Source organism: Pelophylax lessonae, assembly GCF_965119305.1.
Source record: "Pelophylax lessonae genome assembly, chromosome: 6".
Lineage (NCBI taxonomy): Eukaryota > Metazoa > Chordata > Amphibia > Anura > Ranidae > Pelophylax > Pelophylax lessonae.
Window position 1 is genome coordinate 273,284,885 of NC_138773.1, and position 17,441 is coordinate 273,302,325.

At 43.6% G+C, this 17,441-nt stretch overlaps 1 protein-coding gene across 1 annotated transcript in view; it reads right to left on the reverse strand.

The window, feature by feature from the left end:
* Window positions 1-315: 315 nt before the first annotated feature.
* Window positions 316-17,441, reverse strand: part of GALNT5 (polypeptide N-acetylgalactosaminyltransferase 5) — an 80,304-nt gene continuing 63,178 nt past the window's right edge. Inside the window, exons 7-10 of the mRNA XM_082260671.1 lie at window positions 16,424-16,751; window positions 9,813-9,889; window positions 7,672-7,830; window positions 316-598 (exon numbers count right to left, since the gene is read on the reverse strand). Coding sequence (XP_082116797.1) covers window positions 458-598; window positions 7,672-7,830; window positions 9,813-9,889; window positions 16,424-16,751 — 705 coding nt within the window. The 3' untranslated portion in view covers window positions 316-457. The remainder of the gene's footprint in view (window positions 599-7,671; window positions 7,831-9,812; window positions 9,890-16,423; window positions 16,752-17,441) is intronic.

Genomic DNA, 17,441 nt, shown 5'->3' on the forward strand with positions numbered 1-17,441 from the left:
CAGCAGCGCTGGATGGCGAGCCTGTGCCTTTCAGCCAAAGCTAAACACTGGGGCCTCAAGCACCAGGGTTAAATCCCCAATGTGCATGAGGACAACAGAGAACTATGACTATAGCTGAAAATAAGAAACCTTTTTTCATCAGTTACGGAAAATTGTTGCTGGCTGCAGAAACTGAAAGGTATTTTGAATAATATAAAACTGAAAAAAAAAGGCTTGTGTAGCCGTTGGATATTTTATATCCAATTTTCAGAAAAACTGGAGTTTTGACCCTTTAAAAATCAGCACACCCCACTAACCCTAATTTAAAGAAAAAAAAAAAATGAAGGAAGCTAACTACAGGCCTCCCAAAGTCACATTTACAGTAAGTCCGTGTTCTGTCTATGGTATAAGGTCACAGTGTATGGTCCATGTTTTACTATGTTATAAAAATAGACATAAGTCTGTAACAGCGGCACCTTCACAGCGCAAAGTATTTCTCAAACTGCCACTTTTGAAGCTTATTGGTAGGATTGCAGGCGTTTGTTCTTAGGGTCTTATGTGAAGGGTCCACCTCTAAACACGTTGGTCGCGGTATGCTTTCCAAAACAAAATGGGATTCCTGTAATACAAAAATATAACACAGCACTCAATTACTAGTGATTAGTAAAGGGAGAACAAATTATCTGCTTAAGTACCCATAGAAGAATCAGTAAAAGATCTCATGTCTGTGAATTGCTCCCAAGCTATCCAGATACATTTAGACTGACCAATCTTGAGGAAGGACATCCTCCTGGGGGAACAATCTTGGGAGAGGACATCCTCTTGGAGGATTAATTTTGGTGTAGGATATCCTCTTGGGGGAACAAACTTGGGGGAGGACATCCACTTGGGGGGACCAAACTTGGGGGATCAAACTTCGGAGAGGACACCCTCTTGGGGAACCAATCTTGGGGGAGTTGAAATTGATATTTGAATGGTATTGTTCCACCGAAATATGACCAAAGCCAACACATGGCATAAACATGGATGTGCGGCGAATACGAACATACAAGCTTATCAAATGACTGCTCTTCAAGTGCCTCAAAGATATGATGCAGCTGTATGAATATGAAGCAGTTTTCATAGTTGTTATTTGGGATTTAAAGCATAAGGCCTCTTTCATACGGGCGTTCCGTATGTCCGTATATCACCCCATCTGTTTGCGGGTGATATACGGACATAATGCATGTCAATGGGATTGCGGATGTCAGCGGATGACCATCCGCTGACATCCGATTTGCGTCCTTTCAGCTCTGTTCCGTTTTTTGGAACGGAACAGAACCCTGATTTTCTTCCGTTAAAAAAAAACGGAAAGGACGCAAAATCGGATGTCAGCGGTGTCATCCGCTGATATCCGCAATCCCATAGACCTACATTATGTCCGTATATCATCCGCAAACGGATGGGATGATATGCGGACATACGGACCGGATGACACAAAAAAAGTGACTGAACGGACGGCAAAAACAGAGCGCCCGTGTGAAAGAAGCCTTAGTCTTTCTTGTTCATAGCCTTCACCATGTTGTTTTTTTTTTTTTTTCTTTGCTTGTTTATGTGGTCCGTTGGAGCTCTTAAAATTGGAACTGACACTAAGTTTGTGACCCAAGGGAAACCACTTATATGGGCCCCGTCTGCTTTTTTTTTTGGCCTATCTTAAGCAATCCTGATAAGAGTGGCTAGTGTTGGGTTTTGGTGTTCACAGAGCCAATGTACTACAGTAAAACCTTTTAGGCCTAAGACACCCTACTGTCACTCATAGAGTGTCATTCCTTATCAGTGTATTGCTGGAACACTTGGAAGTCCTTGCTGTGGAGGGTACAATGTGAGCGCTGGAAGTGGAGGTGTCATGAAATGGCTTTAAAGGGCTACCTGTTATATCACATGGGGTCGTACCCCTCTCTATAATGGATATGCACAATAAGGGGAAGGTGAAACTGGGAGAGAGGATCCAGCAGAGGCAGACCATAATGGGCACCTGTGCAGATCACCAGGACGCAGGCAGTCGGTATATTATAGACTATGGGGAACTGTCTTGCAATCATAGTTTATACTTTTTTTTCCCATATGATTCTCCTTTTAAGTGCGGGTTTGATAAGTAATAGCAAATTAAGGAGAAATCACAGCAATAACTTTTTTTTGTTACAGAATATTTTATCTAAAATTATAACAGCTTATGGCATGCGGCCAATTAAAACTAAAGAGTTTTAATGGATTACTTGTTTAAAGATTAATTTCACACAGGCAGCTAAACATGCAGTTAGGATACATTTATGTGAACTGTTTAATCTGCCAAAGGATTTATAATGCTGCTTAGGTAAGGATATGATCCAGGCATCCCTGCTAGACAGCACAGGCAGGTCTTGCAGCTCTTTGAAGATTGCAGTGTAGCTAAGAAGCATAGCCTGGTCCAGGACCCTCCCAAATCTATGGGTGGACAATGAAAGAGCAGCAACGCACCCTTTGTACTGACCTCCTTTTGGCATGTTTACAGACACACTGGGGGGGATTTACTAAAACTGGAGAGTGAAAAATAGGGTGCAGCCCTTCATAGAAACCAATCAGCTTCCAGGTTTTATTGTCAAAGCTTAATTGAAAAAGCAGAAGTTAGAAGCTGATTGGCTACCATGAACAGCCCCACCGGATTCTGAGTGCGCCAGATTTAGTAAATATCCTCCACTGTTCAAAGAATTAGAGCTGATTGGTTTAGAATGGCAGCCCTCCCTCTTACAGTATGAGTGCTTGTTTGCAAGGAATTACAATAGAACGATTTCAAGAAAGATTCAGGCACATATACAAGACAGAAGGGAATTCCCTGAACTGGGACACAGATATCAGTAAATACCCGACAAAGGTTTAAATGCAGGTCTTCTGAGTTCGGAACCTTCGCCCCCTGAATCTTCAAAGTCTGAATGGTTCGTTATTGAATATAGATCACATCACAACTGGAGAGAGCAAAGTTTCATGCTTGATGAAGGGGTCCTGCACAGCTCCAAAACGTTGCATTCTCCTGTTGTTTGTGATGTGATCTTTCGTCAATAAAGAACCATTTAGACTTTGTCTGAAGATCTGTGGTGTGCTGGCAAATATTTACTCTATACTGTGCATGTTCCAGCCTCCCGCTGGTGGTTGCTGCAGCACCCATTATCTTACAGACTATTCCAGAAACATATGTGATGGGAATATTAATGATTCCTCTAAATCAGGGATCCTCAAACTACGGCCCTCCAGCTGTTGCTGAACTACATATCCCATGAGGCATTGTAAAACTTTTGACATTCACAGACATGACTAGGCATGATGGGAATTGTAGTTCCTGAACAACTGGAGGGCCATAGTTTGAAGACCCCTGCTCTAAATCTTGAACAAATTAAAGGGGAACAATGTATTCAGCGCTCACATGCAGGGGTTTTGAGATTGAAATGAAAAAGTACATTAAAAATGCGATAAAATGACCACTCATCCTTACTGGGCATTACATTTATCTGATAATGACAATATACTCAGTAGCAAGCCACTATATCAAATTTACCATAAAACACAACAAGTGTTAAGTATAATCTGAAAACACTATTGGCGGCGCTCAGTCAACAGGGTCAGACTGCAGCTGCATGCATAAATGTCCACAGTGAATAAAAGAAAGTCCACCATATGTGAAAAAACAGTTCACTGGTCAATTGCATCCGTGGGGTACAGCCCTGAGTGCTATGGGGGGACTCGAGTAGGCTCACTCCCTGTCCATTCACACATGGAGCTCAGCTCCGCCTCTGCTCTCTCCTCATTGGCTCACTGGCTGTGATTGATAGTAGTGGGAGCCAATGGTTCCCGCTGCTGTGTCAGCCAATGAGGAGAAGGTGACCTGGGGGATGATATTAATAATGGAGCTATGGACGAGGCAGAATCCCTATGGGTAGAGCTTCAAAGGGAAGGCACGGTGGGGAAGGTAATATTGGGCGTATGCTATAGGCCCCCAAACCAGAGGGAGGAGGGTGAGGCAGACCTCATGTTACAGATAGGATTGGCAGCAAGGATGGGAAATGTCATTATAATGGGGGACTTTAATTATCCAGATATAGACTGGGCAGAAGGAACCGCGCATTCAGCCAAGGCTCGGCAGTTCCTAAATGTTTTGCAGGACAATTTCATGGGTCAGATGGTGAATGCACCGACAAGAAACAATGCGGTACTTGACCTACTGATTACCAACAATACAGACCTGCTCACGGATATAGAAATACGGGACAACTTAGGGAACAGTGACCATAGGTCAATTGGTTTCAGTATTAATTACAGTAATAGGAAACACAAGGGTAATATAAGGACACTGAATTTCAAAAGAGCCAATTTCCCTAAACTGCGCTCACTGCTAAAAAATATTAAATGGGATAGAACCCTGGGAACAAAGAACACGGAGGAAAAATGGGAGTGCTTCAAGAGCATACTTAACAAGGGGGTGGGCCAGTGCATTCCACTGGGAAATAAATTTAAAAGAGCAAAACTAAACCCTGGGTGGCTAAACTCCAACATAAAAATGTATATTAGAGCTAAAGAAAAGGCCTTCAAAAAATACAAGACTGAGGGGTCATTGGCAGCATTTAAGCATTACAAAGAGTGCAATAAGAAATGTAAAGATGAAATCAGGGCGGCTAAAATAGAACACGAGAGACATATAGCGGAGGAGAGTAAAAAGAACCCCAAGAAATTCTTTAAGTATATAAACAGTAAGAAAGCAAGGCCAGAACACATTGGCCCCATAAAAGATGATAAAGGAAAAATGGCCACTGAGGACAGAGAAAAGGCGGAAGTGTTAAATAATTTCTTTTCTTCAGTCTTCACAAAGGAATCGGGGGGCTACATGAACCCCGCTTGTAAGGCCGAACTAAATAATACACCTCAGGAAGTGCCGCCATGGCTAACAGAGGATAGACTTAGAGCTAAACTAGAGAAACTTAACATAAATAAATCCCCGGGACCGGATGGCTTGCACCCAAGGGTTCTAAATGAGCTCAGTCAGGTGATTGCCAGACCATTATTCTTGATCTTTAAGGATAGTTTACAGACAGGTATGGTGCCAGCTGATTGGAAAAAAGCCAACGTGGTACCAATATTTAAGAAGGGGCCGAGATATATCCCGGGTAACTATAGGCCGGTCAGCCTAACATCTGTAGTCTGCAAAATTTTGGAGGGGATGATAAGGGACCACATACAAGACTTTAGTAATGAAAACGGTATTATAAGTAGTAATCAGCATGGATTCATGAAAAATCGTTCGTGCCAAACCAATCTATTAACCTTCTACGATGAAGTGAGCTGCCACTTAGATAAAGGAAAGCCTGTGGATGTGGTGTATCTGGACTTTGCAAAGGCCTTTGACACCGTTCCCCACAAACGCTTACTGTACAAACTAAGGAAGATAGGTATGGACCATAAGGTGAGTACCTGGATAGAGAACTGGCTCCAGGGGAGAGTACAGAGGGTGGTGATTAATGGGGAGTACTCGGATTGGGCGGGTGTGGAAAGTGGGGTCCCCCAGGGTTCTGTCCTGGGACCAATCCTGTTTAATTTATTCATAAATGATCTAGAGGAGGGGATATCTAGTACAATCTCAGTATTTGCAGATGATACTAAATTAGGCATGCCAATATCTTCTATGCAGGATGTGGAAATCTTGCAAGCAGACCTGAACAAAATAACGGGGTGGGCAACTACATGGCAGATGAGATTTAATGTAGAAAAATGTAAAGTAATGCACTTGGGGGCCAGAAACCAGAAAGCAAGCTACTCACTAGGGGGGGAACCTCTGGGTGAGTCTAGGATGGAAAGGGACCTGGGGGTACTGGTAGACAACAGGCTTGGAAGTGGCATGCAATGCCAAGCCGCTGCAAGCAAAGCCAACAGAATACTGGGTTGTATAAAAAAGGGGATTCACTCCAGAAATAAAGAGATTATTCTTCCACTCTACAAGACTCTGGTCCGGCCACATCTGGAGTATGCTGTCCAGTTCTGGGCACCGGTCCTCAGGAAGGATGTGCTGGAACTGGAGAAAGTCCAGAGAAGGGCAACAAAAATAATTAGGGGAATGGAGGACATCAGCTATGAGGAAAGACTACAAGCACTGAACCTATTCTCTCTGGAGAAGAGACGCTTGAGGGGGGATATGATATCAATGTACAAATACTGTACTGGCGACCCGAGCATAAGGAACAAACTATTTAGAGTAAGGGAATACAATAAGACACGTGGCCACTCACTAAAACTAGAGGAAAGGCGGTTTAACCTTAAAGTGCGTAAGGGGTTCTTCACTGTAAGAGCGGTAAGGATGTGGAATTCTCTTCCGCAAGCAGTCGTATCAGCGGGGAGCATTGATAGTTTCAAAAAACTATTGGATGGACACCTTAAAGACCACAACATACAGGGGTATACAATGTACGGTTAAAAGCAAACACACACACATAGGTTGAACTGGATGGACTTGTGTCTTTTTTCAGCCTCACTAACTATGTAACTATGTATGTAACTATGTAACTATGAGGCTCTCGTGCACATTGCTGGATTGAGATAGGGCTCAGGTAAGTATGAGGGGGACTGCTGCACACAAAGGCCCCTTTTACATGGGCTTTCTTATAAGGTCCGTCTGTCAGATTTTTCAGGCGGACCTGATCGGATGCTCTATGCACCTCTATGGAGCAGCGGATGTCAGCGGTGACATCTCTGCTGATACATGCTGCTATCCGTTCCAATGTGGTCCGTAAAATCCAGACGGATGGAAACTATATTTTCCATCAGTCTAGAGCAGTGGTCCTCAACCCTGGCCTACAGGGCCCACTAACAGGCCAGATTTTAGGTATTACCTTGGGGAGATGCAGACTAGAGTACTGCAATCACTGAGCAGCAAATGATATCACCTGGGATGTATTTCAGTTATCTTGCAAATCTGGCCTGTTAGTGGGCCCTGTAGGCCAGGGTTGAGGACCACTGGTCATCTGATCTCCCATAGAGGAGAGCGTGGCTCTGAAAGCTCCATCTCTGCAAAGTAAGCGGAGACAGACCTGTCATCCGCCTGCTCAGCGGGGATTGGCGGATCAATCCCCACTGAGCAAAACAGAATCCGCCGGGCGGAAAGCCTGTGGGAAAGGACCTTAAAGTTTTTTGCCTTCATGCATAGAATGCATGAAGGTAAAAAACCTTGAGCCTTTACAAACACTTTAAGTTGGGGCATGTGCCCTGCTCTGGACTGAAAACTCAATATCCTCTGTTTTCCAGCACTTTTGAGTATTCCTTCCACACTCAAAACTAAAAATGTTTTTTCTGCACCCGGGATTTAATATTTTGGAATATTGCATGTTTTAGCTTTATGCACATGACACAATCAGTTATTTGGTCTCCCTGCCAGCCCAACCAAATGTGAACTATGGATGTGAGATATCAACTGCAGAATGGGCAATGGTCACAATGAACACGGATCTCTCACAGCAATGGGGAGAGTTTGTTTTCTTTATCCTAATAAAGCTTTCCCTGCCAGATCCTTCCTTGGGGTGAAGCGGCCTGCTAGGGACAAGGTCAGCATTCCACCTGAAGTGCATTTTGTCCTCAGGGGAAACCACCTTTCTCTTCATCTGATCAAATGAAATACAGAGTGAAACTTTATTGACTCACCAGCGCTGGCTGAAATGCCGTCAGGGACTTGTGTAACCACCGGAGGCTGCCGTTTAGATTGTCACATTGTAATAAGGCCAATTTATCTTTGCCCCCAGGGGCGATGCAGAGACCCTTCTGTTTAATTAGTCTTAACCAAGTGAAGTTGAAATGCTGGTTCTGTAATTACAAGAAGAATGTTAAAAATAAAGTAAAAAAAAAAGAACTTAATTAACCACTTAACTGCCAGAAGATTTTTACCCCCCGCCCCTCAAACCTCTCCCCGATGACCGGCCATTTTTTGCTTTTTGGCACTGAAGTACTTTAACTGACAGTTGCGCGGTCATGCAATGCTGTACACAAATTAAAGTTATATTATTTTTTTCGCCACAAATAGAGCTTTATTGGATCACCACTAGGTTTTTTATTTTGTGCGCTATAAACTAAAAATGAGCGAAAATGTGGAAAAATAAATAAATAAATAAATTCATTTTCTTACATTTAGGCCAATATGTGTTATGCTGCATGTTTTTGGTAAATAATACGCATATATTCATTGGTTTACGCAAACGTTAAATCGTCTACAAACTATCGTATATATACTGTAGTTTTTACTAAATTATTATTATTTTTTTTTATACTAGTAACGGCAGCGATCAGTGACTTATAGCAGGACTGTGATAGTAAGCTGGCAGTCTAATACTAATTGACACTTTGTGGGAACCAGTGACACTAATACAGTGATCAGCGCTACAAATATGCACTGTCACTGTATTAATGACACTGGCTGGGAAGGGGTTAACATCAAGGGCGATCAAAGGGTTAAATGTGTGCCTAGCAGTGCTTGGTGTGTTTACTATGAGGTGCTTTTAATAAGGAATGTGCTGGTTTTTATTCCCTGCTTTGCAATAATATAGTTCAGCCATGTTCTATTGGCTATATAGGCACAGATCCCCTCTGCAACACTCCTAAATCTTGTGGAAAGCCTTCTAGAAAGGTGCAAATTGGGCCAGCGAGCAACTTTATATTAGTGGCCATGGTTTTGGAATGGAATGTTCAACAATCTCATATAGGTGCCATGTTTAGGTGTCCACAAACTTTTGGCCATACATTACATATACATTAAATACAGTTGTAGACCCCATTCACACTTGCAAAGAGAACGTTAGCAATTACATGTGGGAGACTAAGTGGGGGTTCCCGATGATTAGCTGCGGGCGGAAGCCCCATTGAAAGAAATGGGAGGCGGACAGCTCCCGCAGCTAATCGCACCTGCTCACTTGTAATCACTCAAGCAGCGATTACCTAAGAATAATATGGCCTGGACACAGACTGTCTGCATTCAGTGCCGGTTCACACTTCCGCGTGTGCGGCGATCGCATGTAATATCGAAGCGCACTGCTCCTTCATTACATGCGATCGGATGTGCAGTGCGAATTCAGCCATACACTTTGTATGGATAAATTCGCACTGCACCCGCACAAAAGTCGCACATGAGGCATTTTTTCAGCCGCATCAGGATCGGATCGCACAGTGGTTCACACTTGTGCGATCCAATCCTGTGCGAACTGTCAGATCGCACTGCGATATGCGATCAAACTGGGGGTGTCATTAACATTTCATTGACACCCCCAGCGTATCGCATATGGCAGTGTGAACTGCCAGATGTGCGTTTGCGATGCGGGAACAGGCTGCGAATTCGCAGCCTTCCCGCATCGCACAAGTGTGACCCGGCACTCGGGTTGATCATTCACAGGTAATCACTCAGTGAGCAATTTCATGTGAGCAGCTGCCAATAGCTACATGAGCTGTCAGCCTCCCATTACTTTCAATGGGGTTTCCGCCCGCATCTAATCATCGGGAACTTCCACTCGGTCTCCCACATGTAACTGCTAATGACCCCATAAGCATGTGTGAATGTGGCCTAAAAAAGACTGTAAATGGGCTTATGGCTCATAAGGACAAGAACAACAAGAGTGGAAACACCATAAGTCAGGGACCTTTGGGTTCCAAGTGATCCACCTTGATCATTACTCTCCACTTGCCCTCCACATTTACAGTCAAAATCTGTAAAGCACACCACCACCTCTCAATTTATAAATGAAAAAAACCCAAATTAAGTAATTTAATACCTATAAAAAAATTAAAGTAGTCACACATACCGTTTTACCCGCATCACAGTTATCCAGGATTAGAGTGGAGTTTTGTAAAGAAAGACATTTGCCCAGGGCGACGTTTGCTATCTAGGATAAAATTAAATTCACAATATATATAATAAGCCTGATTGCATTTCACCAACAGAAGAACAAACAAACACAACTTTACATCCAAAAAGAACTCTTTCCTCTTATTAAGTAGAGCTGTGTTCTAGTGCACTCTAGTGGTAACTATTGAGAAATACAGGAGGCAGCAAACTATGTAGACCAAGTGGAAATTTGCAAAACTCTGAAAAAGATTAAGGAATACAGTATGTTTCTTACAGCAACAAGTTAGACAGCTGTAATGCAGGAAAGAGATGTAAAGAGCATCTGAAGCTATTTTTTTTGTAAGTTTTGTATGAGCCATGCACTTCAAGCTCAAGCCCCATCAGTCTGCAGTGTTGGAGTCATGTTTAATTAATGAGATCAGGGCTGCTAATAGAAATCGCAGGGCCCCGTACAGACTACCTGAAAGCCCCCCCTCCCCCCCAAAAAAAAAAAAAATATTAAAGATATATTTTGATAAAAATACAATAAAATCATTACTAGCAGACACAAATACAACATAACTCACAGAATCCCTGCTAAATCTAACAGATGAAACCGAGTTGATAAATAAATCTTTGTGTGTGAATGAGGTCTTGTGTGAATCAGTGGTTTAATTATGTGGCTTGAGCCTGGTGGATCTGTACAAACACAGCTGCAGGTCCTAATTTGACAGGGGTGGGGATACAGGTGTACAGCCTGAACACAGACAGTGTGCTTTTGGGGACCACTCACCTGCACACCTGTCCAATTAGGACCTACGGATGTGTTCATACAGGCGCTGCATCCCCATAGAATGACAGGCGGCTCCAGCCCAAACCTCTCCTTCACACAGCCAGAGTACCTGTGGGAATGAGCCCCTAATTGTACTTTTATAACCTAAAAACAGATCTATCCAGCGGTGTGCTGTCACTACTAAGAGGGATTCCATCTAGATTCTTGGGCTCCAGTCTTTTGGCCAAACTGCGATGAGGTAACTCACACGCATGTGCACAGGTGTCATGGTCGCAGCACAGCTCTCTCAATGGATGGTATGCCGCCCATTGAGAGCGCAGTGCACATACGCCGGTGCCATTACTGGCTGCTACGTTTAGGAGATATTCACTGTACCTACATGTAAGCCCTATTATAGCGCTCAGCAGTATACTCACAATAAAGTGCTAATGCATAAATAACATAAACATATGAACCAATTATTTAAAGGTGAATATTCCAATGAATATAGCAATAATAAAAATAATAAACATAGTCCTTGAAAAGTGCTCGGTGCAAACTTTAAGTTCCAGCAGCAAATACAATTGGACTTGATGTGAAATGCCTTCACCAATCACCATACACCCAGTGCTCGGATAAAATGCTTCTTACCAAAAGAAGTTGACCCCTTAATTATAGGGGGTCATGATCGCAATGTATCTCCACAAGAGCTCCAAAATCTCCTATTACAGTCTTCACATCCAGTGTGTGATAAGCCAGAAGTAAACAGATGACTCCGAGACTCCGGACTTTGCTATAGTCATGCAGCTGTCCTCAGGTGCTGCCCTGTACCAGCTGAGGACAGCTGCATGACTATAGCAAAGTCCGGAGTCTCGGAGTCATCTGTTTACTTCTGGCTTATCACACACTGGATGTGAAGACTGTAATAGGAGATTTTGGAGCTCTTGTGGAGATACATTGCGATCATGACCCCCTATAATTAAGGGGTCAACTTCTTTTGGTAAGAAGTATTTTATCCGAGCACTGGGTGTATGGTGATTGGTGAAGGCATTTCACATCAAGTCCAATTGTATTTGCTGCTGGAACTTAAAGTTTGCACCGAGCACTTTTCAAGGACTATGTTTATTATTTTTATTATTGCTATATTCATTGGAATATTCACCTTTAAATAATTGGTTCATATGTTTATGTTATTTATGCATTAGCACTTTATTGTGAGTATACTGCTGAGCGCAATAACCCACATTCACTATCACATATTGCGTTTTCACGTTTTTATTGCTGCTCGCTAGAGGAAGAAATTCCCTAATTTTTCACATTTATATATTTATTGTTAAATATCACTCCATTTGCGCAGTTCTTTTTTCGGTTACACCGAATTTTGTTTTTCTAAGCCCTATTATAGGCTTACCTGTAGATACAAGATAAAAAATAGAGTTTACTGCTGCCAGATCAGTTAGTAAATGGGTAAACAGAAGGAGACGATACATGGATGCAGAGGGAACTGATAGTGAAGGGGAGAAGAAGCAAAGTTGCATAGTTCAGGAAGCAGTCTGGGGGAGAGGAGTGGGAAGCCCAGCTACATAAAGCACACTAAACTGCACTGGGACAAGATAACAGGCAGCTATGGAACCAGTGTAACAGTGATTTCTTCACCCCATGGGAATGAAGCTGATCAGCTGTGACTGTGTCAGGAAGACAGGGCAATAGGGGAGAGAGATGAAAAAAATTTACAGGCTGGGACAAGGAGTACAGGAGGAACTGCAGGGAGAGAAACAAAGTTACAGAGATAAACTCATAAGCAGAGCTAACATTAGAGCCAGTCATGGCAGAGGAGGCCCCACGGGGGGATTAGTGAGGGACAACTGTCTCTTTCTCAGCAGATAAAAGCTGGCAGCAGGGAGAGGGGCAGAGATCAGCTTTCAGCTGCTGGAGGAAGATTTCTGCATATGTCATTCATCACTAATCTCCCTCCCTGTGTGCTCAGGCCCCCTACAAGAGGACCAGTGGTCCCCCCCCCTATCAGTGGCCCTGCGTTAGATAATGGGGTTTACTTACTAAAACTGGAGAGTGCGAAATCTGGTGCAGCTTTGCACGGTTGCCAATCAGCTGCTAACTTAAGTTTGTTCAATTCACCTTTTATAAAAGAAAACATGGAACCTGATTGGTTTCTTTGCAGAGCTGCACCAGATTTTGCACTCTTCAGGTTTAGTAAATCAACCCCAATATCTGAAGCTAGTTAAAAAAAAAAAGGCACGATTCCACACAATTATTTAAATCTTTTATAGTTGTCTCAAGATCCTGCTTGTTTGTCTTGTAGGGGAAAATGGGAGTGAGACGTAAGGCGAAATAGATGGAGATGCAATTGTTTATACTGCGCTGTGCATATAGAACCCAGCAGAATCATTTCAGTGGAGAGATTCTCCCCCCTGCCCCAAATGAATGAAGAAATGAAGAGGACCTAATCCCTATGTTGTGGTGGAGGAGTCCCAAACTAACCAGACATTGTAATGATGTTACTAGTACTATATCCTTGATTTTAGACCCTATTGTACCACAAGATCCTTTAGTATGGTACATTGGACCCAACACATCAAGTGGTGCTGAGACTTTTATACTGCCCTCAAATCAATAGCATGACAATGGCTGTCATCCCCTCCCCCTATAGATGTCCTAAGGGGAAATTGATGAATATTTGGCAATGTTGGTTAGATATCCCCGGGGTAGCTCCTCCTCAAATAATTCCTCATAGGTTACAGCAAATGTATTATTTCCTCTACAGGGGACACATCCTGGGGATAAATAGTCCACAAATTCTGTGTAGATGGTAAGGACTTCTGTTCCAGAAATGTGTGGCTGTGTTCTTTATTATTTGAAGGCTTTGATACTGTTGTCTGAATACGGTTTCAACCTGCCGTTCTGTTTAATGAAGTATGTGGCTAAAACGGATAAAGTCCCGGCATTATTGTTGAAAGTTTCACACATTCTTGTAATAATTCTGTATTCATCCCAAGATGATTAGGTGACCTCTCTGTACTCTGCGCTGTACTGTGCTCAATAAAAAAGTAATTGTTTTAAAACATTTTGGATAGAGTGGAGATATTTTGAAACCACTTTTTGGGTTATTTTTTCTTAAATTAATATATATTATACAGTGCTATGTTTATAAACCCTAGTGCAAACTGATATACAAGTGTCTATTCCCTTAAGTCCCGGTTCACACTACCGCGACTTGTCAGGCGACTTGTCAGCCTGACAAGTCGCGGTCCATTCTGTGCTACGGGAACCGTTGTAATAGGAGCGACTCAAGTCGCTCCGACTTAGAAAATAGTTCCTGTACTACTTCGGGGCGACATCGGAGCGACTTGCATTGACTTCTATAATGTGAAGTCCATGCAAGTCGCGCCGAAGTCGCGGTGCATGCGACTTCACAGGTCGCCCCCGAAGTCAGATCGCCATAGTGTGAACCGACACTTAAGCAGTTGTAAGGGTTAAACTTTTTGTCTAAAATAATAAACATGTCTATACTTACATTGCTCTGTGCAATGGAATTACACAGAGCGACCCTAAAATCTCCTCTTCTGGGGTTCCCCGCTGGCACACGCAGCTCCTCTTCTTCTGTATCTGCCACCACACTGCTGATAAGGCAATACAGCCAGCCCCCCTGTAGTTGGCCCGGGTCCCATTAGTTCAAAAGGGGGGGGGGGGGGGGCAAGGCACCTCCTGAGCAGGAGAACCACCAGTACTGTCTTATTGCAGACACTGATCCTCTTCTGTCTCCCAATGCAGTGCTGCCAGCTTCTCTTCCTCTCCCTCCCTCTGGCTGCACTGCAAAGGGATTGGTATAGCAAATGCGCCCTTTTCATCTGGTGTCCAGCCCCCCGTGTGCCCTTTTCCCCCACAGCGCAGCCGGGTTCCCTCCTCTCCCACCTACAGCTGCTGCGGGCACACAGGGGGATGTAATTTACTGGCTCCTTCTTTTCCTGAATGAACACAATGAGTGATTGGTACCAATCACTCTATTCATCACTGAAGCATTGTGTTTACTATGCTTCAGTTTGTCAATGAGCAGGAAGCCTCAAAGCGCTTCCTATTCATTCATCTGTGCAGCTGAGGCTGTAGAGAAAGGGACTGATAAATCTATCAGCAGCCCTGTTACGGCAAGCTTCTTGCTATGGGGGCAGACATGCAGGCTCACTCCAGAGCAGGGCTGTCTGCATCCATAGACACACACACTGTAGCTTGGGCCAAGCCCCTGCTTATAGAATTTATTTGGCAGCAGAAGCAAATGGCTCCCACTGTTGCCTCTGTGTCTTGTGAATGCAGGAAGAGAGGAGAGAGCCGATGCAGATAAGCACAGTGTTGGATCAAGTGAGGATTCATGTAAGTATTTAGGGAGGTGAGGGGGTGATACTGCTACTGGGACATTTTTTTAAATAAATGCAGGGAATGCAATAAGAGAAAAAATGTCTGTCCTTTAGAACCACTTTTAATTATGTAAACTATCCCTTTATATAATACTTATCATAAAGTGCACTGTGCTCCCAAAACGTATATGCAGCACTATACCTTAAAACCTGTGCAACCAAGTGTAAAACCCAATAAAGCTCTTAAGAAAGCCTATGATTTGTTTGTGTTAGCATTTCATTCTAACCCTAAAGTGGTTCTAAAGCCTTAAGTTTTTTTTTTTTACCTTAATGCATTAAGGTAAAAAAACCTTCTGTACCGCAGGAGCCCCCCAGTCCTCCCTCCCCTATTCTTACCTGAGCCCAATCCAATCCGATCCAGCAAGGTCCATGAGAGCAGCAGCTCTCGCCACTGTCTCCCTCCTCATTTGTGGTGAGGGAGAGGGGGGCAGCTCAAGAGCAAGCACGCATGGGTGCCCCCAGGGAAAGTGGCTTTCCCTGGGGGCACTCACCAAAGAGGACGGGTCTGGAGCGCCGGCAGGGAACCCCAGAAAAGGGCAATCAGAGCTGGTCTGTGCAAAACTACTGCACAGAGCAGGTAAGTATAACGTGTTTGTTATTTAAAAAAAACGAAGGGTTATAATCCTTAGGCTCCATGTACACGGGACATTGTAAATGGCTGTTTAGGAGCAGTTGGGCATTTTTTTCAGAAGCCCCTGAACCCACCTACATGTTATCTTGTGTCCATGTACACAGGGTCGATTACAGTCATTTGCAGGCAATTGAGTTCAGGGACGTTTTTTGGAACGCAATTATTTGCGTTTGAACGTGTAAAACGGGACCGAACGCGACCGAACGTGATGAAGTACGTTCAGCCACATTATATGTTTTTTTTTCTTCGGACAGCAGACAGCAAAAGAGCAGAAGATTGGACAGCAGAAGAGCGGACAGCAAACGAGCAGAAGACCAGGAGAGCGGAGAGGAGAAGACCGGAGTGGAGAAGACCGGATGAAGATTTTTAATAAACTTTCCAAAACGTCTCCTGTCGTTATTTACATACACTGCCTTTTATGGGGTGAATGGGTAGGGGTACAGTGTACCCCATACCCATTCACATAGGGAGGGGGTTCGGCATCTGGGGGGCCCCCTTGTTAAAGGGGGCTTCCAGATTCCGATGAGCCCCTTGCTAACGCTGCTAAAAGCAACGTGGCCAAACGTGCAATAACGCTAATGGAAAAAGCTACTGAAAGCACATTTAACAGCTGCTTTTTCCCGGCGTCAGAACTAGCTTTGCAGCACGTTTTTTCTAACGTCCCGTGTACATGGAGCCTTACTCTGTCTTTGTTTTACACATGCTTGCATAGGGTTTAAGGTATAGCCCTGCACATTCCTGGGCAGAGATCCTGACACTTACCACTCCGGAAGCCCTGACCAGAGGAGCGTCCAAGTCTGGAAAGACGTTATCTAAGTACCACTTGAAGCTTTTGCACTGTAACTTCTTCCGAAGTTCTTTTTGCTGGGTCAGGTCCCCAATTTTGGAATTTTCTTGTAGAAGATGGTATCCATGACCATAAAATATCTCCTTGTAGTCATCCAGCCAGACTTCGGCCACACGAGCCAGGTTCCTCTCTACTGTTTTTACCCGGTCCTTGGGGAATGAGTATGGGTTGTCATTTCTGAAGATGTGACCCACTCTGGAACATGGGATAATCTCAATCTCTCCACCGCACATCCAAATCTAAGAAAGAAAGCGATCAAGGTAAATATATGTAATATTAAAAAAAAAGTATATTAATATAATTTTTTTTTTTTTTCATAACATGGGGATAAATTACAATTTCTGTCAGGATTTTATTGCTCTGTCTCCTATGGGAAGATTTTCCCACACTGGAGTAAAATCCCAGAATTTTCGAGAACCCAGGAGGCCCAGGTGCAGCATACAGCTCATTGCCATCACAGATATGCGGTGGCTGAATGCTATACTGAGTAAAATATGCTCAGCCGAAGAAAATATGATTAGCTTGCTCACTGGAAAGAATGACATTACAATGAAATGTTAAAGCGGAAGTAAATCACACTTTTGTTTAAACCCCTGCAAGACAATGGCATAATGTGCTAGTGTGCATAGCATACTAGCACATGATGAAATACTTACCTTAGAATGAAACCCTCCAGTGGTGCCCTGTCACAGCTGAGAGGGCTTCCATCTTCACCTGGTCTTCCTTCTGGGTTTGCATGCTCCGGTCATTAGATTGAGCTGCGATGACGTCACTCCCACGCATGCGCGCAGGAATCATGGACCGCAACATGGAGCTCTAAAGGGATGGCACGATATGTCATCCCTTCAGAGCACATGCGCTGGTAACATCACTGGCTGCATGCAGTGTAAATATCTCATAAACAGTGCAAGTTTATGAGATATTCACTG